We start from the raw sequence: 26,336 nt of genomic DNA on the forward strand, positions 1-26,336 counted from the left end.
AAACAGGTGGGAGAATATATAATGTGACTGCAGCAGCAGTGATTTAATCTAATATTTTGCATTAGCAGGTCCTCACACACCTCCAGAATTTTAAAATGCAGTTTGTGCGCCTGTTCTGTGTGTTTATTCCAACACAAATGCTTTCGTTGGTGAGTCTGTTGCTGCTTGCATTCTTTCAAACAGGCTCAAATGTGAGCGAGAGGCAGTAATGACTGAAAACTGGTCTGGAAGTCTGGATTGAGAGCCTCCATCAAAGTGTCCCCGGTACGCGGGTCCTGGTGCAGAGACGTGAGCCCGAGGCGTGAATCCTCGCACGGAGGGGGCCCCGGTGATAATTGACTGAAGGAATGCCAGCCACTTACTGACGAACATGGAAACACTCCACTGTGCATCTCCAAATGGCTTTAGCGAGCTAATGGCGGTGTGGGGGGAAAATGAGCTCGCATAAGGCGGGGGGGTAATGTAGCTTCCAGCTCAGCTCATTTTCTCCAAACCAAAAAAGATAATCTGGACGCCCCCCAAGGCTTCTGAGATTGAAAGCTTCAGAAGCGGAAAGGCCAAATAACTAAAAGAAATTAGACGCGAACCCGGGCCAAAGTTTCCTCATTCTGCACCTGTGCCTCACCGGGAGGAATGAACGTGACGTAACAGTCCACCTTCATCCTTCTCTTCCTCCATATTTTATATTTTTATCTCTTTCCTCACCGGTTTGAAGGACTTTTGGCCTTACGTCATTCTCCCCCCCCCCCACACACACACACACGTTATTCCATTTCTCTCGTTTTTCTCCGCACCGGTGTTTACCGTCGTGTGCAGACGCAAATGCACAATGTTTGTGACAGCTGGAGCACTTTCCATCTCTATCCAGATGGACTGGCAGCAGACTGTCTCAGCAGAACAGCCTTTCAATTCCAGCAGCAGCTCCTCTCCTCGCCTCGCTGAAACACGCAACACCGGCTCGAAGAGATGGCCTGAGAACAAGAAGGAATGGAAAAAAATAGAATTCTAGTCGTGGAAAGGATGAGGAATACTTTCAGGGGACACCTCTGGGCCCAGACTGCATTTTAAATCCATTTCCTCCAACATTACTGTTCTTATTAATTGGTTCAGTGATACATGATAAAACCAAATTACACAATAGATCATCCGTCCGTTCTCTGGTCGATACCAAGTTAATGGTTGGTAGCATAGCAACACAACATGCACAGGAGATGACCATACGACCATAAGAAGAGGGTTTTGTTGTATTAAAAGGCCAAACATCACCAGATAGAAACCAGTTTTGGCTTCATTCGCTGAAGAAGAGCAACAACAAAAAAACTGTTGAAGGAAGCTGCCTTGACTCTGCAGCTCGTGATGGATTGAAATAGTTATGTTACAACACGACAAAGTGTGAGGTTGGGTTTAAAGGAGGTCCACGGATTGGTCAGACACCAGACCTGATGGGTCCCATCAAACACGATCACTCCTAGACAACCTCAACATCTTCATGTCCTCCACTTCCTGTCTTCTGTTCAGCACCACTGTCTCTAATCCATCTGTCTCTAATCCGTCACCACTGTCTCTAATCCGTCACCACTGTCTCTAATCCGTCACCACTATCTCTAATCCATCACCACTGTCTTTAATCCATCACCACTATCTCTAATCCATCACCACTGTCTCTAATCCGTCTGTCTCTAATCCGTCACCACTGTCTCTAATCCGTCACCACTGTCTCTAATCCGTCACCACTGTCTCTAATACAACACCACTGTCTCTAATCCGTCTGTCTCTAATCCGTCTGTCTCTAATCCGTCACCATTGTCTCTAATCTGTCACCACTGTCTCTAATCCGTCACCACTGTCTCACCCAGCAGGACTGATTCCAGCTCTGTCCTGGAGTCAGGAGCTTCCTCCTGACCGGCTGGCGTCCGTCCGGCGCGTTGGGGACAGGACGGTCTCGTCCTGGAGGGTTTTTTCGGTCTCTTGTGACGTTTTATTCTCTTCCAGACGAGCTGAAGCTGCAGCGGCTCCTTTGATTGAGGAATGCTGTTGGTAAAGAAAACATGTTAACTCCAGCGCCGCTGCACGAAGCATTGCTGCTGACCGGTCTGACCTTGAGATGGACTTCAAAGCTGTGATAGGAGGTGGACCCTGAGGTGGAGATACAGACACAAGACTGAGATCTCCACCTGTGCCTTAAGCCTCTAAAACTGGATGTCAAGAACCGTCTGTGAGTGGATTCACATCATCTCAACATTATGAATATTTTTAATTTGCAAAGTAAAAACAGAAGTGGAAATACAAAAAGTTTCAGAGCTGGGTGTGAAAAGTTTCCCAATCGATTTGAAGAACATGAGTCAGAGGGCAACGAAACCGCCTGAAGCCTTGTTTACAGACATCATGTGTAGTAAAAACTAATTATTAATTCCTTTACATATTAACCCTTTATGGGGAACTCAGTGAAATACTTTGACATTCAAAAGTACAAATTTTGATGACTTAACAAAACTTTATTTCTTGTAACATTTTTCAAAAGTTTTCAACATCATGCAGAAAATCGAATTACCAAAAATAGTCGGGTTTGCACACGTTTAAGTCGGTAGTCCACCACTGACCTTGTTGTTGTTTTTGTTGACGTGTGTGTGTATTAACTCAGAACCATTACTGAGTGTGTGTGAAGCAGTGATTGGTCAAACTGTTTTCTTGTATTTTGCCAATTTAAACGTCAACAATAACGCTGGCATTTTCAAAAAATGTTGCACTTTGCAAATGATTTGCAAGAATTAGCATTTTCAGGCCCCCAAAAATGTCATTTTTATATAAAAACTGCAGCAGAAGTTCAGCATTTTAATGTAAATGAAACTTGAGCATATAAATAATGAAATATAGAGATACTGCTGTAAATATCCAATAGAGATTCTTCCACTTCTTCTTTACTCCTTCATTTTCTCCACTTTCACAGAAAAGAGCAGGACGATGATGATGTAAACATCACATACGTGGAACTATTTCTTTATAAATATGTTTTCGGATGCAGGATGGTCGCCAATCAGAAACAGAAACGCTGCAGCGACGGCACCGCAGACTAATCTCCTCCTTCCATCTCCTTCCTCTGACACGGCGGGGGCCTGCACTGCAGAAAGCAAATCTGGACACTCTTTGCCTGGCTGATCCCTGAGGACCCACAGCCCTTTTCCAGCTGAACACAGGGAGCCCCATGCATTATGCATCGCCATCCTATTTCAGAGCAAAAAAAAAGAAAAATGGAGAGAAAACACTGAGCTTCAGTCCCACAGCCGCTCGTGTTTCTGTGGAAAACGAGGTCTTGTTCCGACCGTGTGGAATTACCAAGAGGAAAACATGAAATATTTAGCATTGTCATCCCCTTCTTCACCCCTTCTGTTTTTCCAGATGAAACTTCCTGAGGGAAAAAAGTCCTAAAAACACACACACACACACACACACACACACACACACACACACACACACACAAGTGAAAGATGACAAAAAAGCCAAGAGTCTGTTTCTTCCTGCGATTATCTGGATGCCTCTTGGAGTCGGTGGATGGATGGGTGGAGGTCAGGATTGCAAGATTTGCCCCCCTCAGGGAGACGGGATGACACACAGAGAGGTGGAACATGGGATTTGATTTATGCTCCCTAAGAAGCGGTGGGGAGAATGGGTTTGGGCGGATGAGAGTGGGATGGAGTGATGATGGTTTAGCGTGAATAAACGCTCTAAACATACATGCATGCATTCATGACAGGCCACAAACACACGTGACGCACTTTTTCTTTTATTTCCCTGACCAGGGAATTTCTTTGAACCGACGCTCGCCTACGCACAAGGTGACCTTAACTGGGAAAATGCTTCCACAAGGCGCCTCGCTGTGGAAGTGGCACCTGAGTGGGTCCTGTCTGTCCACATGAAGGCCGTCCAGCCGGCACACCTTTTATTTTCTGCTCACCGCTGATTGTGGAGTGGTCACAACACAACCTGGCTTTTATCCTGTGCCACAAAAAAAAAAAGGTTTTTGTGTGTTTTGTGGATTCATATGTGTGTGTGTGTGTGTGTGTGTGTGTGTGTGTGTGTGTGTGTGTGTGTGTGTGTGTGTGTGTGTGTGTGTGTGTGTGTGTGTGTGTGTGTGTGTGTGTGTGTGTGTGTGTGTGCGTGTGCATTCCTTCCATATTGTGTCGCTACGTTTCATTTTCACTTCTTTCTCTTTTTTTTTTTCCACCATGAGGATAAAAAGAAATAAAAAAAATCATTCAATTGTGTGGGAACACTGGGGCACTTTTCAATTCTCTCTGGGACTTCAAACAGCACAGCAAGACACTGCTGTTATTAGAGTCCACGGGTGGGATGGGAAAATATTACAGTATTCACTCTCTGCAGAAAAACCCACGATGGTTTGGTAACAAAGAGCAGACTCCTCTGTCATTTGTCTCCTCTGAGGATTGTGATTAATCCAACCTTTGATGCTGTGAAAACAACAGGGAGGAGAAAGATGAGCGGCCGCTGGGGGGCGGGATGCGTGGGGTTGTAAAAACTTAGTAATGCACTCCTTTGAATGTCACGCTAATGAAGCAAATTGAAGGGAATCACGGAAGTTGCGCGTTATCCGACGCGTAAAAGACGCGCCGCCGACGCACGACTTTGGAGCGCGTTCCACGCGTGCCTCCAAGGTTAAAATGAGCGGGAAATGCTCACTTCAGGTGTTAGAAATGATTCCGCTGTCCTGATTTATTTAAAGCACCCTAATTACATTTGAATACGTTCGTGAGGTGCGCGTCCCCGCATGCGTGCGCACGAACGAGTGGATGTAGGCGTTCCTAACGGGATGGCGTCTTATTTTATTTAAGAGCGGGTTCAGATTCTACCTGTTTCCCTCATCCTGCTCTAAATCGTTTACCTCTTCTCTTTAACCTGTTCTAACAACCTACAAATTCCTCCCATCCCACCTGACGGAGCAGAACAACCCACGGAGGGCAGGTTTCCACCGGCCCGGGTACCAGATGGCTCCGTGTCATCTCCAGTTTGATCACAACATAACGTGAGCTGCTGTTTTGTTTTGTTTTTCCACGGAGAGCAGAGGCACCGATGTGTCTTTTCCTGTGGAGGACTGAGTGGAACTTCCACGCAGCAACATCGCCCCCGTGTGGAGAGACGCGCTCTGTGCTCAGTCTCACCTTCATTACTGTAAATAAACGGATTATTTGACTGCCATTAAAAGCTTGACGCACCAAATAGTATTTTGAGTAGCAAATCACGATGAGACTATATTAATATTATATTTCTAACTGAATATTCATGAATAGATCATCTGGAATCGCAGTACAAGAAAGGAGTGGGGGAGCTTTGATGGGATTTGACGGACAAAACCAGTAGAACCAGTTTAATTTAATGTGTCTGAATCCAAATTGTACATTTTGGCCTTCAGTTTGCTGCTCAGCGGCTTCATGTTGAAATGTCTATTATGGGATCCCTACGAGCCGGCAGTTTGGTGACTTTTGGGGGCTGGAAGGCTGCTTGATCTTCCATGTTCTCGGCACAAAAAAGCAGCATCCAAAAAAAAAAAAAAAAAAAGTGAAATTAGAGCCGACTGAGACAAGGGTTAAGAGTCGGGTCAAAAAAAGGCCTCAAATTATGCGACGTGACCTCAGATGAAGCAGGAAGACGAGGTTTACCTGTATTTCACCTGCTCTGTGTATATTAACAGACAGGAAATGTGGAATTGGCCTTTTAAGATGAAACTGGCTGTTGTGCAAACGACATGAGCAACAATAAAAGCTGACAGCTGGTGGACCTAAGTGTTCCTTCATAGGCTTGTTCTTCTTATCAGTTCTGATAAGCGATGACAAAAATCACCGGCCGTATCCAACCCCATCCGCCCGGGGTCAAGTCAGCGCCACATAGAGGGCTGAAGGGCTTCGTGACTGTCGTGATCACAGCGCGTTGAAAGCGATCAATAGAAGAAACTGTATTGATTAGTGCGGAGAGAGTCTCTGATAGATCTGGGATAAAGAGCAGAAATGGATATCAGTCGGTAACCCAACAGCAGAACCACATGTTCTGAGTGTAAATGACGTATTCTACCCCAGAATAACCTGGTGAGAAAACAGCCACACATATGCTAATGTTAGCATGAATATATGCATATGCTAACACACTTCTGCTGATAAGGGGAGGTGTCTTATCTGGAATTCTTGAGGAAAAACTTAAAGTTGGGAATCTTTAAAGGTAGTTCTGCAAAAATAAAAATGTGGAGCCGCGTTAGAGTCAACAGAATTTACTTTCTTGAACTTGGTTCCCGATTTTAAATCATAGAGGGATGACTAACAAGAAAGAAAGCCTTGAGAAGTGAAGTTAGTGGAGGGACAGAAGTCCTCCCTCCTCTTCCTCCTCTCTTCGTCTCTCCATTCCAGGACGTTCCCATGTGGAACTGTTAAGGCCGACTTAATGGGGAATAAAAATTGTAAATAAAAGTGCAGCAGACACTAAGTGCATCCAAGTGCACAAATGTCCAGACACACAAGTGTTTGCACAAACACATGGTACAACACATGGTCTGCAGATATCGAATGGTTTTCCTCATTGTGCAATGTAGGCCTGAACTTTGAATGCACACACACACACACACACACACATGCACACACACACACATTGGGAATTATCAGACGGACCCTGTCCTTTAATACAAACACACACACACACACACACACACACACACACATGCAGATTGTCTATATAAAGGCGTGAACTCTTTGACGGTCTCTCTGCGGTTCACCTCTGTCCCACTACACACCTGTAAAGATGCCTGCAGACTACAACGGACGGTGGGAGATGATCTCCAACGAGAACTTCGAAGAATTCATGAAGGCCCTCGGTAAGTTATCATCGAAACGCCTTCACGTTAAAGTAGAAGACCTGCTGTTATGGGTTCAAGCTGTCGTTAAGGATTGGAGCAAAATTAGAAGGTGGTGTTCAAAGAAATGAAGGAGGGCTGAGAGGAAAGTCTGGGAGGATGGAAGCAGAAAGAGTCAAGGGGGTAACTGAAGAAGAAGAGGAAGAAGTGCAGGGTGAAGAATAATTTGGGAGCGCTTCATTTCCTCATTGAGCCGCCAGTGGCCCACGTTGACCTCCGCTCTGCAGTCCGTTGCTAAATAAATATTGATTCAGTTCGGTCGGCGTTTTCATCTGCAGAAAAGAGAGAAAGTCCAGCATTGGACTGTCACCCAATCAGAACACTTTCATTATTCACAACTCTATTTGCAATTCATTAAAAAAAAACACACAAAGCACTCAGGAAATCCAGGAAACCCTGTGCGCCTGTGCCTCATTTCCACGGAGCAGAGAGGAATATCACCTCCTTATGGAAATGGATCAAAATATTATTTAGATGGGTAAGTATGGGGGCCGCGTCTGCAGGAATGATGGGAGAAAATTGAATTTCCACTTTAAGGCAAATGGGGTATGAATACCTAAACGGTCGGGGTGGGTGGCTCAGTTAGGCAGGACCGAGATGAGACCAGGACTGGGCGGAGAAGCTCGTTTTAGCCCCTTCAGAATGGGAGCGGGGTCATTTTTAAAGGGTAAATGAGGCTGTCAGACCAGGCAGCAGGAGACAAATCATAAAAAGTGGCCTGTCATGTCAACCCCAGTGAAAATTCTTCATTAAACCTCAATATTCAACCCGCCTCTCTCTCCCAGACATCGACTTCGCCACCAGGAAGATCGCCTCCCACCTGCATCAGACCAAAGTCATCGTCCAGAACGGAGACAAGTTTGAAACCAAGACGCTGAGCACCTTCAGGAATTATGAGGTCAACTTCACCGTGGGACAGGAGTTCGAGGAGCACACCAAGGGTCTGGACAACAGGAAGGTCCAGGTGGGACGGAGTTACATCATCTCCATGGAACGAGGAAGAGTCCTCAGTGAAACGTAGTTGTAATGACACCCAGGAGTCTCTAGTTAGGGTCTTCTTCTTCTCCTTTGGACGTGTCTTCTTTATCCTTCTCGAACACAAACTGCCCTCATGTCTTCCTCACTACATCCATTGGTCTTCCTCTTGCCCTCTTTCCTGGTGCCCAAACCATCCAAGTCCTCACCACTGTCTCTAATCCACCCATCATGACTAGTCTCACCACTGTCTCTAATCCACCCATCATGACTAGTCTCACCACTGTCTCTAATCCACCCATCGTGACTAGTCTCACCACTGTCTCTAATCCACCCATCATGACTAGTCTCACCACTGTCTTCTAAACTTGCCCTTCAGTCTAGCAGAGACTCTTCCCGTTCCAGCCTGCTTGAATCTGTTTCTCAGTCTCTAGTCGTGGTAAATGTCTTAAACACTAACCAGTAACATGCATTCTGTGTGATGTCATCAGACACTGGTCACCTGGGACGGAGACAAGCTGGTTTGCGTTCAGAAGGGGGAGAAAGAAAATCGTGGTTGGATTCACTGGATAGTGGAAGACCTGCTCCACCTGGTGAGACAGACTTAGTCTTCAGTCGTGGAACAGAGTTGTTAACCCGTTCACCTCCATTAAAAACAGACGTCATTGAACAACAGAGTAAATATCAACAGAGAAACACTTTCCCCTTTGAGATCTGTGACAGAATCGTCTGTAGCCTTCATCCAAATCAGACCGATAAGTCCTATTGATAAACCGTTACGACAGACAGATAATGAACCACTATCTCTAATGTATAGGTGGAAGCTCCGCCTGGTTGGGTAACTGAGACACTTGTTGGTTGTTGGACTCCCAGTTGTTGGTTGTTGGACTGCCAGTTGTTGGTTGTTGGACTCCCAGTTGTTGGTTGTTGGACTCCCAGTTGTTGGTTGTTGGACTCCCCGTCTGAGCGTGTGTATCTTCTGTTTCAGGAAATCACTGCTCTGGACAAAGTCTGCCACCAGATATTCAAGCGGGCCTAGAGGACGACACCAGGGTGTCTATTTATAGTGTACATGGAAAACCTGTAATAAATTGACGAAACACCAATCAGTTTTATGGTGGTTGTTTATTCATTTACTTGGTTTATTTATTTTCTTATCGTCACCTATACCAGGGGTCAGCAACCGATGGCCCCAGGGCCTTATTTCATCCTTACACTGCAGCTCTGTGTGGCTTGGGAAAATAAAATGTAAATTTTGATTCACAAACACGTGTTGCCCTGGCAGATGTGACCACGCATGCACGCCTACACGCCTGCACACGCATCTGATTGCAAAATTCAATGTGATTTTGTCTTTACCCAAAACAGCATGACTGCATTGTCATGTTTCCTAACTTAACAAATGCTGGGAATTGAGATTCAAGTATAAACCTTGCTGGTTTGTTTGTTTGTCTGTTTGTTTGTTTGTTTGTTTAGTGTATTTGTTTAGTTTTTGTGTAGTCCCGATGAGTTCTCAGGTACAGCTCGTCCTACTTCGCAGCCGGATCTGGATCCACTTTGACAGGAAGCGTCGGGATCCACGTCGCCAAAAGACGGTGCGTCAAGCAAGATCAGACTAGAACCGAGACGGAACCGGATATCCTTCAAAATAAAAGCCTTTTACGCTTAACCATCTGCATTATAAACATAATACATTACAGGTATACAAAAATAATAAATGATGTTAATAAATAAAATAAACAAATATTTTAAATAAGTGCCACAAGAATCTTGAAGGTGAAAAAACTTTCTAAGTATAGATACATAAAAATATATAAAATATATTTTATATATATATATATATATATATATATATATATATATATATATATAACTACTAGAAGCTAAATACAGTGCGCCCTCGTTCTTTGCGGTTAATGCATTGCAGAAACCACACGCGATTAAGGAATCGAGCTACAAACTATCTTACTATTTAGGGTAATTTAAATGTTTATGAACCCCCCCCCCATATTGATATTAAACCACTTTCTATCTTTATTACCTTTTCCCACAACCTGATAGACTGTTTAAAGCACTTTTGTGTCTCATAGAAGTCCGAGACGCACGGAACTGAGCGCACTTTCCGTCAGCCAATAGAATGCGCATGCGGTATCACGTGACTGCCTACCAAAAATCCGCGATGAGGTGGAGTCGTGAGCGTTGGTGTGCGAATGCACAAGAGCGCACTGGACTGTATAATATGAGCACATACAAGCTACACATATACTTGTTTAAAATTAAAAAGTATTCTTAAATTTTACACATCATTGCATTTCTTATAACTTTTATTGAAAGTCAGGGTCTACTGTTATTAAAAATATGATACACTAAGATAAAAACTAAAAATATAATGCAATGTTAAATTGCCTAAGTAAAATGTTTCAGACTGTGGTTATTACAAGTTTACTTAAACAGTATTTATTTTATTTCTTTATTAATTGATTTTTTTTAAATTTAATTTTATTCAATTTTATTTCATTTTATTTTAATAATGTAAACCTCATCTACTCCAGAACCGGACCTTTATTGTCTAACCGAAGACCGGAAGTGCTGTCGCGGTCATTTCCGGTAGCTTGTTGAGGAAACTTTCTCCGGTGAGTTGTGGAGCAGCGCGACCGGATCAGCAGGGCGTCCCGGTGGGCGGATTGATCGAACTTCTCCGTGGAGACTTGCTGACGTGGAAACATGGTAGGAACGACAAAAGAACCGAACGCAGCCTGAACGTTAATCCGTTGTTCTGTCGGGGGGGGGGTTCCGTTTCTCTTCTGTCGGGGGTTGGGGGACAAAATGTTCGTGTCTACCTGCTGAGAAACTTTCACACCTAGGGCAGACGCGCAACAAAACACGCAAAAAAAAAAAAAAAACAACCCACACACACACGCAGGAACTCGAGTGACAAACATTTTAAAATCAATCAGATTTTTTAAAAAAAACATGTTTAAACAGAAATTAAAGTTTATTATTAAGAAACACGAAGAGCTTCATGACGCGTTTTGTTGTTTTTAAAATCATGCGTTGAAAATGTGGACCGGGCAGAATCCACGGACACGCCCCCCCAAGGATGGATGGATGGATGGATGGATGGATGGATGGATGGATGGATGGATGGATGGATTCATCCATCAATTACAATTTCATTAAAAAAACATTTCGGGTAGTTTTTTCAATTCCTTTTTGTACCCAGTACTTTATTTGTTTTTATTTATAAGGAAAGAGTGACTTGTTGAAAAAGTAATTGGATTTTTAATTAGTTTTCTTTTTATTATATTGAATGTCAGTCTGCCCCCCCCCCCCCCCCAGCAGACCTAAATTAGCATCTGGTGATTTGGTTCTGTAGCCAGAAAATTAAATCTGGTTTCTGGAAATGTCAAAATTTTTATTTTTTATTTTTTTTTGTGAATTTTTTTTGCTTCTACTCAAAACAGTGAATTTAAAAAAAGAAAATCCTTTTTCTGAATTTTACTCTATTTTAAATTTGAGTTTTTGAATTTAAAAAAAAAAAAATCAAATCACCATCCATGTTCCTTCCTCCAGCCGCTGCGGTTGGACATCAAGCGGAAGCTGACGGCCCGGTCGGACCGGGTGAAGAGCGTGGACCTCCACCCCACCGAGCCCTGGATGGTGATCAGCCTCTACAGCGGCACTGTGGTGGTGTGGAACCACGAGACACAGGTGACGGGACACAGGTGACGGCCGGTCGGACGCTCCCCGGAGCGATCACAACCGCCTTCACACACCATCACCTGTAGTGACCGATTTTAATAAATTAATCTGACATGTGTGTGTGTGTGTGTGTGTGTGTGTATGTGTATGTGTGTGTGTGTGTGTGTGTGTGTGTGTGTGTGTGTGTGTGTGTGTGTGTGTGTGTGTGTGTGTGTGTGTGTGTGTGTGTGTGTGTGTGTGTGTACAGATGATGGTGAAAACCTTTGAGGTGTGTGAACTTCCTATCAGAGTGGCCAAGTTTGTAGCCAGGAAGAACTGGATCATCGTCGGAGCCGTGAGTAATTTCACTTTCCAGTTTATATTTATATTCTATATAAAATCATTCTGAAACAGGTAAACCTCAATTTACGTCATTAACCATCTAAACGGTAGATAACCATTCCCAGTTCTGCTCTGAACTTTATTAATGAATGTATTTTAATCATATTTGGTCAATGTGGATCTATTTTAAACTGACAAATTAAATTAAAATTTTAATATAGTTCAGAAAAATCATCTCCGTCTCGTCTTCAGCTGCTTCTTCCTTTACTGGTAAACTGGGTTTATCGGACGTTTACGACAACAGATTTGAATTAGGATTATATCTTATCACTTATTAACTCTAAAATGATTATATTTAATGAAAGATGAATTCTACAGCGTTTTATTTCATTATGACTCCATCAAATAAACTCCACTAGAAATAAAAAACAATTCTGGTTTTAAAATTGTTCTGAAATTTAAAGAATAGTTTATTTCACTGCATATCGTACCAAACTATAGGACCAACGTTTTTACTTCAGGACGTGACTTATATTTAAAAAGCCTTCGGGTCCCAAACGAGTGGAGTTTCAGTAGATTTAAATGAACCCTTCCTGAGATGTTTTATGGGGCTGCTTTTGTTTCCGGAGCATAACTCGAGAAATATTTTTTATTTTTTACAAAGCTTACTGCCGTGCAGTGAGGGAATGTTGTTCTTTTTGCTTTACGATTCTTTTATATATTTACTAAATTGCGTTGAGAATATAAAACCTACTTTTCATGTCCTGGACATATTAATATTGTTGGATTTAAAGGTGTTTTCTTTCATTTTTATTTTGAAAGCTCCTCTTTCACATGCAGTACTTCCTGTTCCACAGGACGACATGATGATCCGCGTCTTCAACTACAACACTCTGGACTGCGCTCACAAGTTCGAGGCTCACGTCGACTACATCCGCTGCCTCGCTGTCCACCCGACGGCGCCCTACGTCCTCAGCTGCAGCGGTAGGGGGTGTGGGGGCCGTTCCCGTCTGAACGCCTTCATTCACACCTGATGTCACTGACCCCACTGGTTCTGTGTGCAGACGACATGCTGGTCAAGCTGTGGGATTGGGACAGGAAGTGGGCGTGCACTCAGGTGTTCGAGGGCCACACCCACTACGTGATGCAGATCATCATCAATCCCAAAGACAACAACCAGTTCGCCAGCGCGTCCCTGGACCGCACCGTCAAGGTGTGTGAAGAACGTGTGGTCCACAGTCATTATACTGTAAATACTACAGTAATGTCAGTCAAATACTACAGTAATGTCATTATACTGTAAATACTACAGTAATGTCAGTCAAATACTACAGTAATGTCATTATACTGTAAATACTACAGTAATGTCAGTCAAATACTACAGTAATGTCATTATACTGTAAATACTACAGTAATGTCAGTCAAATACTACAGTAATGTCATTATACTGTAAATACTACAGTAATGTCAGTCAAATACTACAGTAATGTCATTACTACTGTAAATACTGCAGTAATGTCAGTCAAATACTACAGTAATGTCATTATACTGTAAATACTACAGTAATGTCAGTCAAATACTACAGTAATGTCATTACTACTGTAAATACTACAGTAATGTCAGTCAAATACTACAGTAATGTCATTATACTGTAAATACTACAGTAATTTCAGTCAAGTACTACTGTAATGTCATTACTACTGTAAATACTACAGTAATGTCAGTCAAATACTACAGTAATGTCATTATACTGTAAATACTACAGTAATGTCAGTCAAATACTACAGTAATGTCATTATACTGTAAATACTACAGTAATGTCAGTCAAATACTACAGTAATGTCATTACTACTGTAAATACTACAGTAATGTCAGTCAAATACTACAGTAATGTCATTACTACTGTAAATACTACAGTAATGTCAGTCAAATACTACAGTAATGTCATTACTACTGTAAATACTACAGTAATGTCAATACTACTGTAAATACTACAGTAATGTCATTACTACTGTAAATACTACAGTAATGTCAGTCAAATACTACAGTAATGTCATTATACTGTAAATACTATAGTAATGTCATTACTACTGTAAATACTACAGTAATGTCATTACTACTGTAAATACTACAGTAATGTCATTACTACTGTAAATACTACAGTAATGTCAGTCAAATACTACAGTAATGTCATTATACTGTAAATACTATAGTAATGTCATTACTACTGTAAATACTACAGTAATGTCATTACTACTGTAAATACTACAGTAATGTCATTATACTGTAAATACTACAGTAATGTCATTACTACTGTAATTACATTAAATGAGTACAGTATTAAAACATATTGAATACGTTACGTATAGTTCCAATATCTACCGTCGAGCGTCACTCGAGATTCACGTGATCGTTTTAATCCAGATTAGTTTACGGTGAACTTTAAACTTTGTGGCAGAAAGGGGAACTGCGGGAAAATAGTGGAACATGGAGGCGTGTGTTTGTTCATATACCCCGAATGTTCTTACGTTGAGGACTACCTGTGCCAGCATTCATGGGAAACGTAGTCTAAGGCTTGAGATTGCTAATCCTCTCGTTATTCTCTCTCTGTGCTCTGCTGAAGGTCTGGCAGCTGGGCTCCAAGATTCCCAACTTCACTCTGGAGGGTCATGAGAAGGGGGTGAACTGCATCGATTACTACAGCGGGGGGGACAAGCCCTACCTCATCTCAGGGGCCGACGACCACCTGATTAAAATCTGGGATTATCAGGTAGCACACTGAAGGATCGGCTCCAGGCCTGGAGTTAATCCTGACGAAGGGCTCCCCCCCCTTAGATCCTATGAAACGATGTTTTAGTACCAATAATCTCATGACATCATCCCAGAAACATGTTTTATCCAAGTCTTAATCCAAAACCTTTATATTCCTTAGAGAAACTGAAAATATAGACATACAGTGTATGTATGTCGTTATGCAGATGACTCAACGGTTTACCTTTGAACCCTCGTCTGTCAGCGACTTTCTAATAATCTCATTTAAACCGTTATGTTATGTTCTTATGTGGATATTTATTGTCCACAGCAGCAGGTTACAAATGGATATCACACTATGTTAATGTCAGTGACATCGTGTGTGTGTGTGTGTGTGTGTGTGTGTGTGTGTGTGTGTGTGTGTGTGTGTGTGTGTGTGTGTGTGTGTGTGTGTGTGTGTGTGTGTGTGTGTGTGTGTGTGTGTGTGTGTGTGTGTGTGTGTGTGTGTGTGTGTGTGTGTGTCTCCCAGAACAAAACGTGTGTTCAGACCCTGGAGGGTCACACTCAGAACGTTTCCTGCGTCAGTTTCCACCCCGAGCTGCCGATCATCCTGACGGGCTCGGAGGACGGTGGGTCGTGTGTTTTATCAAAAACGCTTTAGAGACACGCAAATGCCGAAAAATGTGTTGTCCCGAATCAGTGAAGAGTGGAGTTTGAGTTTGAACCGTTTCCTGTTTGTCCCCTGGGGGTGTAGGCACCGTCCGGGTGTGGCACTCCAACACCTACCGACTGGAAAGCACGCTGAACTACGGCATGGAGAGGGTCTGGTGCATCTCCAGCCAGACCGGCTCCAACAGCGTGGCTGTAGGCTTCGATGACGGCAGCATCATCATTAAGGTATTCTGGAGAGGAAAGGGTCATGTTCATTATGGGATGTCTATAAGATACCCTCACTAGTCCTGCCTTTTGCCGCAAATTATTGAAGAGGGAAGGATAATTGTTGGCCATTACTGTAGAACCTACAGTAGAACAACGAGATACGAGTTCCAGTCTCACTGATGTTGTATCTATCCGCCAACACGTGGTAAAGAACGAGATGCGGTCCCTCTGATGTTGTATCTACTGTATCCGCCAACAAGCGGTGGTGTCCTGAATCATGACGCTTATCTCGGATTTTCGTTCGTATGTCAGACGAAATCATCCACAGAGCGACGACTCGTGTCTCAAATAACTCGTATCTCCAGGTTCTACTGAACTCTATCATTTTTTACTCTTACCTCATTTCTCTGAATCCTCTCACCTCCATCCCAGTTCGGTCGGGACGAGCCGGCCATGTCCATGGACTCCAGTGGGAAGGTGATCTGGGCTCACCACTCCGAGGTCCAGCAGGCCAACCTGAAGGCGATGGGGGGGGAGGCGGAGGTCCAGGACGGGGAGAAGCTGCTGCTGGGCATCAAGGACATGGGCAGCTGTGAGATCTACCCCCAGACCATCCAACACAGCCCCAATGGGAGGTGAGACTGTGTGTGTGTGTGTGTGTGTCCAGGGACACACACAGTGCAGTGTGTTCAGACGATGTGTGTGTGTGCAGGTTTGTGGTGGTGTGTGGAGACGGGGAGTACATCATCTACACCGCCATGGCTCTGAGGAACAAGAGCTATGGCTCCGCCCAAGAGTTTGTGTGGTCACATGACTCCTCCCAGTAAGTCCCAAACATTTGGGAATTGTACTTCCTTCACGTTGTTAGCTTAGCTTAGCGTTAAGAATGTGCTTCTTTTTTCCAGGTACGCCATCAAGGAGAACAACGTCACCGTTAAAATATTTAAGAACTTCAAGCAGAAGACGGCGTTCAAGCCTGACTTTGGGGCAGAAGGTGGGCGGTACTTCCTGTTTGGTGTTTCATCGTGACTCGAACGCGTCCATCATGGCTCACACCTGTTCTCACAGGTATCTTTGGTGGCTTCCTGCTGGGAGTCAGGTCGAGCAGCGGTTTGGCCTTTTACGAGTGGGAGAGCGCTGAGCTCATCCGCCGCATCGAGATCCAACCCAAACACGTGAGTCAACTTTTGACTGAGTTTCATTTGCATGACTTATTCCTGCTTATTAAATTTGATTTAATTTAATAATGAAATTAAGTAATTAATGTATTATTTAAATTAATAATTTAATTTAATAATTTATTTATTGATACAATTAATAATTTAATTTAACAATTTATTTATTGATACAATTAATAATTTAATTTAATAATTAATTTACATTAAATCCTATTTAAAATTTAATTTAAAAATTAGGATTGAAAATCTAAAATTAAATTAAAATTAGATTATCCAGTATGAATAACAAATCAGCTGAATAAAATATTTCAGCTCTTCCTTGTTTGGTGAGAAAAGAGGTCCCTGTGAAGGAAAACTAGATTTTCAGATTATAACACTGTTTGCGATTGGCTGAATATTCAAATTTAGAACAAATGAATTTTTCCCAGGATTGACTTTGTGAATAAATGAATTCAAGCAGCTCTCCTCTTATATCTTGTCTTTTCTTCAGGTTTTCTGGTCGGACTCTGGAGACCTCGTCTGCATCGCGACCAGCGAGTCGTTCTTCGTGCTGCGTTACCTTTCAGAGAAGGTCGCAGCAGCACGAGAGTCCAAGGAGGAGAACACAGAGGATGGAATAGAGAGCGCCTTCGAGGTCAGACGCCCATAGAGGACTGATATTATCACACATCACATATTAACACACATTAAAGATCAGGAAACTGATCAAACCCGTGTCTGTGTTGTTCTGCTGAGCAGGTTTTGGGGGAGATCTCCGAGGTGGTGAAGACTGGAGTTTGGGTCGGGGACTGTTTCATCTACACCAGCTCCCTGAACCGACTGAACTACTATGTAGGAGGAGAGATCATCACCATCGCTCACCTGGACAGGTGAGACGCTAGAATACAAGAACGGTAGAACCTCGAGATAAGAGTTATTGAGATACAAGTCGCTCTGTCTGTCTTTTTGTTTGACATACGAGCGAAAATCCGAGATACAAAATGTGTCTGCACTTTGAGAAACATTTGTATTATTGTCTTGGACCCCCCACCCCCACCCTCTAGGACCATGTACCTGCTGGGCTACATCCCCAGGGACGACCGTCTCTACCTGGGGGACAAGGAGCTGAACGTGGTCAGCTACTCGCTGCTGCTGTCGGTGCTGGAGTACCAGACGGCCGTCATGAGGGGGGACTTCTCTCTGGCCGACAAGGTTCTGCCCACCATCTCCAAGGAGCACAGGGTCAGGGTGGCCTTCTTCCTGGAGAAGCAGGTACAGCTGTCCCCTGACCGTTTCCTGCCTGCAGGAACTCAGTGAGACCAGGTCTTGTCTTGAAACAGAATAGAAGCTTATGGAGTATTTTTTAGAATGTTTTCTAATATGTCTTGTTTCATCAGGGCTTCAAGAAGCAGGCCCTAGCTGTTTCCACGGACCCAGAACACAAGTTTGAGTTGGCGCTGCAGCTGGGGGAGGTCAAGATGGCGTACCAGCTGGCCCTGGAGGCCGAGGTGAGGAAAGCAAAGCTCACAGCTGAGCTGTGTCACGACAACAAGTCATAACCCCGAGGTTTAAACACTAAATTTATCCATCATCCAGAATAAAAAACAATTAATATCCAGATTGTAATTCTAGAACTGACTCAAACTGGAGAGCACTTCTGATCAGCTGGTCGACTGACTGCACACCTCCCTGACCTGAACGCATAAATGAATCTACATTCTGTTTGTCCTCGTGTTGATTTACCAAATCCACATTTTTCCCAGCAGGAAGTTCTCCATGACATCACTCGTCAATCAAATCCCAACGTACTTTAATACTATGAGATTAATATCTTTGTGTAGGAGTCACAATCGACCTTGTTCAGTTGGCGACGAAAACCTTCTGACACGACTGTTTGTCTTGGTTCTTTTATAAATAAAGTTGGGTGAATCTAGTCTGTATAGTTGGAGAGATCTGCTCTGGGGGAAATTGCAAAAATTCCTTTCCTTAGAATCGGTTTCTAACGAGTTTGGGACACGTTAGCACGTAAAGAATGAGATGCGGTCTCACTGATGTCGTATCCATCCACCAACACGCGGTAAAGAACGAGATGCGGTCTCACTGATGTCGTGGCCATCCGCCAACACGTGGTAAAGAACGAGATGCAGTCTCACTGATGTTGTATCCATCCACCAACTAGCGGTGGTGTCCTGAAGCACGACTCCAATCTCGGGACTTTCACTCGTATGTCCAAAAAAAATATGGACTGAGCTCCGACTTGTATCTCAAAAAACTTGTATCTCGAGGTTCTACTGTACAAAAATAAACTCATAATTCTTTATTAATCCTCGAGGGGGAAATGGGTTGAAAAACGACCTGTCTTGTCAGTTATAATCCGTGTTACAAGTGGGTTCTTCTTGTTTCACCCTACACTCACCCTACGTCCTCTCTGCTCTCTTTGTCATGTTCTTCTGTTGGGGTTCCAGTCGGAGGAGAAATGGAAGCAGCTGGCAGAACTGGCCACTGCAAACTGCCAGTACGGCCTGGCCCAGGAGTGTCTGCAACACGCTCAGGATTATGGGGGATTATTGATGCTGGCCAGCACATCGGGCAACGCCAGCATGGTGGGCAAACTGGCCGAGGGAGCGGAGGTGGACGGGAAGAACAACATCGCCTTTCTCTCCTACTTCCTGCTGGGAAAGTGGGTGGAAGAAGATGAAGACGAGCAAGATTTATTTTTATATTTTGATTACCTTTATGTTGGTATTGATTATTTTATTATTGTCGCCCAGGTTGGACAAATGTCTGGACCTCCTCATCAAAACAGATCGGTTGCCAGAAGCAGCATTTTTGGCAAGAACGTATCTGCCCAGCCAGGTGTCGAGGTGTGTGTTGAGTTAAAGATAGAGATATAACCGTGTGTTCTGTCGGTGGTCGTGCTGTTATGGCTGATGTGTCTGTATTTAATGTATTTCTACATTTTGCATCACCTTTAGCTGCGTGTCCTCCTCTCTGCTCCAGGGTGGTGAACCTCTGGAAGGAGAGTCTGTCTAAGGTCAACCAGAAGGCAGCCGACTCTCTGGCCGACCCCGGTCACTACGGCAACCTGTTCCCCGGCCTCCAGCAGGCCCTGCTGGCTGAGCGGTACCTGAGGGGGGCTACCAGGGTCAGGCCCGCCTCAGACTACCCCCTCATCATGGTCTGTGGACTTCTGGATAACTACACTGGAAAAATTTTAAAAAATAAATCAACTTTATGTTGGGAACGATGTTTACTGCTGCACAAAGTGTAAAATGGGACAGTTTCTGATTCTCTTGTTGGTCTCTTGTGAATTTTTTTGGTAATTTGTCGATGTTGAATCATTTATTAATTGCTGATAAATTTAGTTTCCTGTTTAATTTTGACTTTTGTCTCTCGGTTCTTCAGCCAAACGAGGATCGTAATGTTCTGGAGGAGGCTGCAGGATTTGAGCCCGATGGAGAGATCACTGATCCAGAGGTAAGAACCAGAACCTGCCCGTCCACATGAGTCATTACACCAAGAGTCTCTGTTTTAACCGAGTCATCAACCAAAATACAGTAAACGTCAGCTGACGTCGTCTGGAGTTACGTCGTTCTCGATTATACATTTTTTTAAAAAAACAGGAAAAAATAAAAATCCAGTTGAGGTAATTTTCCTCCACTTTACGTCTGTCTGACACAAATACTGGAATCAATAAATCGGTATTAAACTATTAAAAGCACATAATGTCATGTTACTGAACATAAATCACAATAAAAACATATAATATCATATTATTAGCCCGTAGCAACCCCCGTGACCCACAATGAGGAAGAAGCAGCTGAAGACGAGACAGACGTTTTTTCTGTACTATATTAAAAAATAAAATGTAATTGTCAGCTTAAAATAGATTCATATGAACCAAATGTTATTTTTGTTTTTTTATTTTATATATTCATGTATATTTTTATATATTTATATACAGTATATATATATATATATTTTTTTTAATTTTATATTTTTTTATTTTTTAAAATTAAAATACATTCATTAATAAAGCTCAGTACAGGACTGGGAATGGTTATCTACAGTTCAGTCTGGAGACGAACGCGGCGTAAGCCGAGATAAACCTGGACTTCATTGGAGATAAATCCTTCCTGTTTGTTCTCCACAGGAAGTGAAGAGCTTGGCTGAAACGCTCCATGTTGAAGCAGCTTCAGAGGCTCCGCCTGCAGAAACACAACAGCTGGAAGAACCAGCATCACTGAAACAGGAGCTCCTGCTTCCTGTTCCACCAACAGATGATGATTCAGCAGCCCCTCCACCAGCCACAGAGGATGAGGAGGATGAAGAGCACGTAGATCCAAAACAAACCCAGTCTGTGTCGTCTGAGGAGGAAAACGAGGTGAAATCAGAGGAAGAGGAGTCAGAGGAGGAGGAGGACGAGTTGGAATCCGTTTCAGAAGCGGTCCAGTCCGGTTCCAGAGATGATAGATTATTCAGTGAAGCTCTATCAGCTGAGACAGAGATCGTCACGGCAACAGACCCTGATCGTTTCATTCAAACAGAATCTTCAGGAACTGACAAACAGGAAACCCTTTCAGAAGCCCCGCCCATCCTTGACTCCCCGCAGGAGGCTGATGTTCCTGAACCATCGCCCTCGGCGACGGACGAGCTCGTCTCCTTTGAACACACAGCCGGTCCACTGCTGGATTTGCCGATCCGTGAACAAGCTTTTCCAGACACGACCATTGAGCCGCTCCTGGACCTGCTTGGAGATCCGGTTCCGTTCCTGACACCGGTCTCACTGCCAGAACCGGAACAGGAAGAACCAGAAGAAGAACCAGAACAGGAAGAACTAGAACTAGAAGAACCAGAAGTAGAAGAACCAGAACTAGAAGAACCAGAACTAGAAGGACCAGAACTAGAAGGACCAGCTGCAGCTCCACCAGAGAAGCCTGACGACGACCAGCCGGAGATTTTACCTGAGGTAGAAGCTCCAGAGCAGGAAGTAGAAGATGAAGAGGAGGAGCCTCCAGAGGATGTGGACTCAGAGCAGGACGAAGAGGTAAATTAGCTCAATGCTACAGCTAACAGAAACACACAGCGTGTCGTCTCATGTTTGTTTCTCCCCGTAGGAACTGGACGATCTGGATCTGGATCATTTTGAACTGGATCTCGACGCGGTGGACGTCAACCTCGATGACGACTTCCTGAACGAACTGCAGTGAAGTTTTCACGAGTCAAACCTGTTTGTTTGGTTTTTTTCAGGGGGTTTCCTGGGACAATCAGCTGCCAAAAAAACCAAAAAAGTGTTTTGTTTGTGTGCATGCGTGATAGAGGAGACCGAAAACGTTTCAACGTGCAGGTTTCATCTCAAATAATCCACCAGGCGGTGTTCACACCGCACGTCGTTCATCTGGAGGTCAGATTAACGATAAATCTAAACGCAGAGAAAGCTGGAATCAGGAATAGACAGGTGTGTGTTTGGAATCTGGTTTCAGTCGGTTTCCTGTCGTTTATCAGGATGGGTGTCGTTATATTCAGTTTACAGTGGAAATCCTTTCCTACTCCTGGTACTGAAGGTGTTAGTGGAACATTTTCACTCTTGAAGTGAAACTGAGCCGTTTTCCAACATTCCGATGGATGTTTTTGGGCTTTTTTTTCCTGTAAATGTCACTGTGTCTTTATTCCTCCCTTTAGGTGCATGTTTACATCCTACAGGTCTGTTACATGGTGTTTTTTTTAACCGACTGGATGGTAATGTAGATTAAACTGAATTAAATAATGAAAACTACAAAAACATACAAGCATACGTTTATTTAATGTGACGCATCAGGTTTGAAACAGATGAAATGAACACAGACACAAACATTCAGCACATGTTGAACCCGTCCCCGTGTTTGACGGCTGTAAACAGGGCGCCGCCCCTTTGAGTCGAGCGTCTTCGACCCAAGTGTGTCGAGTTTATCGCTCTGGTTCCTTCCTCTTGGGTGAATTTATTCCCGTCTAGAAACGGTCCAATCAGGCGGCGGAGCTCTTCTCAACCCCCTGCTCCCGCGCTTGCAAAGCCAGCTCGATGTACCCCGCCCGCTGGGACTCTCTCTGGGCGTAAATCTGCAGGGACAAGGGTCAAAGGTCACACACACACTCCTCCACGTCCCTTCCAGTGACTTTCTAGACTCACCTTCAGCAGGTCGGTGCCCGCCGCCTGCCGGCTGGAGGCTTCCTGCGCCGACTCGCTGTGGGGGTGGACCATGTGGAACAGACACACCAGGCTGACGGCGTCCTGCAGACTGGGAGCACAAACAGACGACTGACGCACCAGCAGAGAGACACTGACGTGAGCCAACGGAGGTTAAACCCACAGGTCCTTCTGCAGCATGTCCACCAGCAGCCCGTCCACCCGCCGGGCGTTCACCAGGTACCAGGCCAGGCCCCCGAAATGTCTGGTGGAGCGCAGCAGCTCGTATTTGCCGTGTTTGTCCATGTCCTCGTAGACGGCCACGTGCACCTACGACACGAGGAACACGGGTGTCACGTCATATTAATCCAATCGTTCATGTTTCCACAGGTATCCAGCAGCTGTCTGGGTGTGAAAGTCTCACCCTGATGTATTCTGAGGTGTCCGGTTCAAACTGGACCAGACACAGGTCCAATACGTCCTCGTGACGGTCCTTAGAAAACACCATCTGACAGGTAGACAAGAACAAAGCTGAAACGTCTCCCGGACACACACATGTTTTCACTACGACGCCTGATTGGACGACTCCTAGGAAGGTAAGGTCATCGTTTCTGCCACATCCTCACGATTTTTGAAACATTACGACCAACTCAAGAATTCTGGCCATTCCTCGCTTCCATTTCTCCCCACATATTCAATTTAATGTATGAATTCAAAGACTTCTTTACACACATGAGCTCAAACAGAAATGGAACTGCGTCTGCTGAAGACACCAGGTGGGAACTGTACAGCGTTGGGCAGCGAGTCCCCGATTTGATGCACGAGAATCCGATGCCACGATCGACGTCACTGCCAACGGTTTGCAGTACTGAGAGCCAACGTAAGTTCCATGAGCCGATTCACAAAGGAAATAGAGACATGGTGTCCAAGATTGATATTGTTTGAAGCCAGTTAACTTTGTTGGAAAAGGGGTGAAAGAAAAAAGGGCAACTTTCATGTTAGTTTTTAAATCACAAAGTGTTTCTTCATGTCCTCCTTTAATCTGACTCTTCCTACCTTGAGGTTTTCCTCCTTGAAGATGGACTGTGGTACGATCTTGCGTCCCTGCCTGGGGAAGTAGACCTGAATGAGACGATCTCTCTCCTCCCAGGTTGCCTTCCTCAGGGTTCCATTGGTCTCCCGTACGACAATGAATCTCTCCTGGACGTCATGAAATCACACAATCAGCTGCTTTTTAACACACATGTGCATAAAATACGGCACTGTTCTCTTACCCTGTGTGGGACGTCGTAGGTGATGTCTGTGAAGACGTATTTGGTCGTCGCCATGCCGTCCAGGAACTTGTCGTCACACAGCACATCGTTGATGGGTTTCCTCTCCGGGAGGACGGGAGGCATTTGCAGCCGCTTCAGAGCCTGCTCTGTGGCCACATCTGTCGCCTAAGAAAACACAAAAGGTCATCGGATGGAACGGTTTTCACCGTGATGTATGTGTGTGTGTGTGTGTGTGACAGCGAGGTATTTCTGATGCATTGTAAAGCGTACCCGCTGCAGCTGCTCGTCAGTCATCAGTTTGTACGAGGGCAGCTTCAGCTCGTCTTTGATGGGGCGGAACACTTTCTGCAGGTCCAGGCCTGTTATTCTCTTCAGGATGTCCTGCACTGCTGCATCTGTGAACTTGGGTTTTTCACTGTCGGACGGGCCTGGATAAGAAGTTACAGCAGTTAAATCAGTTACACACATTCAGTAATCAGACTACCTCAACTTCAGTACAAGTGTACTTGATAAAAACTACCAGAGAGAGACAGTTAAAGTAACGTCACTGCAGCTTATCTTTAAAATACAACATAATACAAAATTTAAAAAACATATATAGATGTGAATTTTTATATTTTATCATTATTTAATATTTAAAGCTTTATTCTAGCGCTATTATACTATTACTATTATACTATTTTGATATCAGCCTAAGAGACACTCCACTGTATCTTTCGTTACGCCGAATACATAAAAACCTAACTATTATTAAAATACAGTATGCAATCTTGTAAAACTAATGTAGATCTAATTATTGATGAGATACTGTTAATTTGATTGATTAGTTCAGGGAGTTCGACACCCGCAGCATTAATGCTAGCAAAAAGCCGCTACAAGGTCAGAGTTATATTTATAAAATCATAATTTCTGATGACGTAAACTTGATTAAAACTCACTTTTTTCTTGTGTTCCGCTACTAAACGTCCTGCTGCTCCATCTGAGCGCCGCTTCCTTGTCTTTTTGAATGTTTTTCACCCGCAAGTAGCTCCGAAACAAACACCGTGCTGAACGGAGCGCCGCCATCTTTGTCTTTACGTCATCAATAGTCGACTTTTCACTCACCGGGTCCCATGCGCGAGTGTTGATGGGATATGTAGTGTACTTCCTTTCCTTTCTCGAGGTACATGCAGGGTGATTTATTGACGAGTCAGCGACAAAGGAAGCACCAATTAAAACGTGAGTGTTAAAGTTAATGTCAGTGCTTAAATATTTCATTTATTGTACTATTACTGCAACGAATCACAAATGAACAGTTTGAATAGCTCAACATAACATAATTACAAGTCGTTTTGTAAACTCATCTTAATCACGAGTGACGCTCCACGGTAAATAATGGAACTACACGTACCTATTTTAATATGATTATGTTTTATTCTGATTTTATTGTACATTAATATGATATTATGTGGTTTTGACGGTTTTAGGAGTAATTTTAAGAGTCCAGTGTTTGTGGTGGACATAAAATTGGGTGAAATAATGTAAACTTGATTATTATTTTATCGTACCTGTATTTTATTAGGTGTCTTTTTTATGTTGTCAGGTTGTCCCCCTGTAGGAGCTAAATGATGTAGGAACCAATGTTTTTGGGCTAGGTTTCTGCCCGGAACATTAACTGACGCTAAAGCAGAGGTAGATCTGTACTACAGTACTTTATTTCATTATGAGTTGCCTCTGGTCAGTCTTAGGGAATGGTACTGTAGTATTTAGAGTAGTAGTGGATTTAAATAACCTCATTGCAAATTATTAAATAACAAATAACAAGGTTTTATAATTTTGAAATTGCACTGGGGATTAATGTTGGGATTAAAAACAAATCAAAGTCTTTTGAATCGTATTCAACCATTTAAACTATTGTTTTGTCCTTTGGATATTACAAACAGCTGATCAACAACATGCTTTAACCATCAGCCCCCTTTGGGGGTTGATTGAGCTTCCTGCTGTATTTCATGCATTCAGATGTTTGTGTGTCTTTCTGGCAGCCATCGATATATCAAACATGTATCAGACAAAACAATATGCAAACATTATGATGTTCTTTTTAATAACTGTGGCACTTTTAAAATAAAAAGTTGCTTAAAAACACAAGAAAAGCAAATATAGATACTTATAAGTTTGATAAATTAAGTAATACTATACCTGAGTGACAATGTAATTTCCCCTTG

The 26,336-nt window shown here is 43.5% G+C and overlaps 3 protein-coding genes across 5 annotated transcripts; 2 read left to right on the forward strand and 1 right to left on the reverse strand.

The window, feature by feature from the left end:
- The first annotated feature begins 6,712 nt into the window (after positions 1-6,712).
- Positions 6,713-8,994, forward strand: LOC137596918 (retinol-binding protein 2-like). Its single transcript, XM_068317732.1, has 4 exons — positions 6,713-6,871; positions 7,696-7,874; positions 8,377-8,478; positions 8,874-8,994. The coding sequence occupies exons 1-4, from the start codon at positions 6,799-6,801 to the stop codon at positions 8,922-8,924; spliced, it is 405 nt and encodes a 134-aa protein (XP_068173833.1). The 5' UTR covers positions 6,713-6,798; the 3' UTR covers positions 8,925-8,994.
- Positions 8,995-10,506: 1,512 nt separating this feature from the next.
- LOC137596930 (coatomer subunit beta'-like) lies at positions 10,507-22,448 on the forward strand. The gene is made up of 22 exons (XM_068317756.1): positions 10,507-10,612; positions 11,459-11,596; positions 11,835-11,921; positions 12,766-12,892; positions 12,973-13,121; positions 14,532-14,678; positions 15,189-15,288; positions 15,414-15,556; positions 15,971-16,173; positions 16,251-16,361; positions 16,444-16,532; positions 16,607-16,713; positions 17,207-17,350; positions 17,455-17,585; positions 17,760-17,967; positions 18,093-18,203; positions 19,161-19,375; positions 19,467-19,559; positions 19,696-19,873; positions 20,101-20,172; positions 20,849-21,742; positions 21,813-22,448. The coding sequence occupies exons 1-22, from the start codon at positions 10,610-10,612 to the stop codon at positions 21,903-21,905; spliced, it is 3,543 nt and encodes a 1,180-aa protein (XP_068173857.1). The 5' UTR covers positions 10,507-10,609; the 3' UTR covers positions 21,906-22,448.
- A 59-nt stretch (positions 22,449-22,507) lies between these two features.
- Positions 22,508-25,202, reverse strand: mrps22 (mitochondrial ribosomal protein S22). Of its 3 annotated transcripts, XM_068317757.1 has the most exons (8): positions 25,071-25,202; positions 24,403-24,560; positions 24,133-24,297; positions 23,915-24,058; positions 23,283-23,366; positions 23,043-23,188; positions 22,862-22,970; positions 22,508-22,791 (listed from the first exon to the last, which is right to left on the reverse strand). In XM_068317757.1, the coding sequence occupies exons 1-8, from the start codon at positions 25,195-25,197 to the stop codon at positions 22,699-22,701; spliced, it is 1,026 nt and encodes a 341-aa protein (XP_068173858.1). In that variant the 5' UTR covers positions 25,198-25,202; the 3' UTR covers positions 22,508-22,698. The 3 variants fall into 3 exon arrangements, 2 of the variants coding, with proteins under 2 accessions (XP_068173858.1, XP_068173860.1); XR_011035593.1 differs by lacking the exons at positions 22,508-22,791; positions 22,862-22,970 and adding an exon at positions 23,591-23,813 and having other exon boundaries at positions 23,048-23,188; XM_068317759.1 differs by lacking the exons at positions 22,508-22,791; positions 22,862-22,970; positions 23,043-23,188; positions 23,283-23,366 and adding an exon at positions 23,367-23,813.
- Positions 25,203-26,336: the final 1,134 nt, after the last annotated feature.

Source organism: Antennarius striatus, chromosome 6 (assembly GCF_040054535.1).
Source record: "Antennarius striatus isolate MH-2024 chromosome 6, ASM4005453v1, whole genome shotgun sequence".
In the NCBI taxonomy this organism is placed as follows: domain Eukaryota; kingdom Metazoa; phylum Chordata; class Actinopteri; order Lophiiformes; family Antennariidae; genus Antennarius; species Antennarius striatus.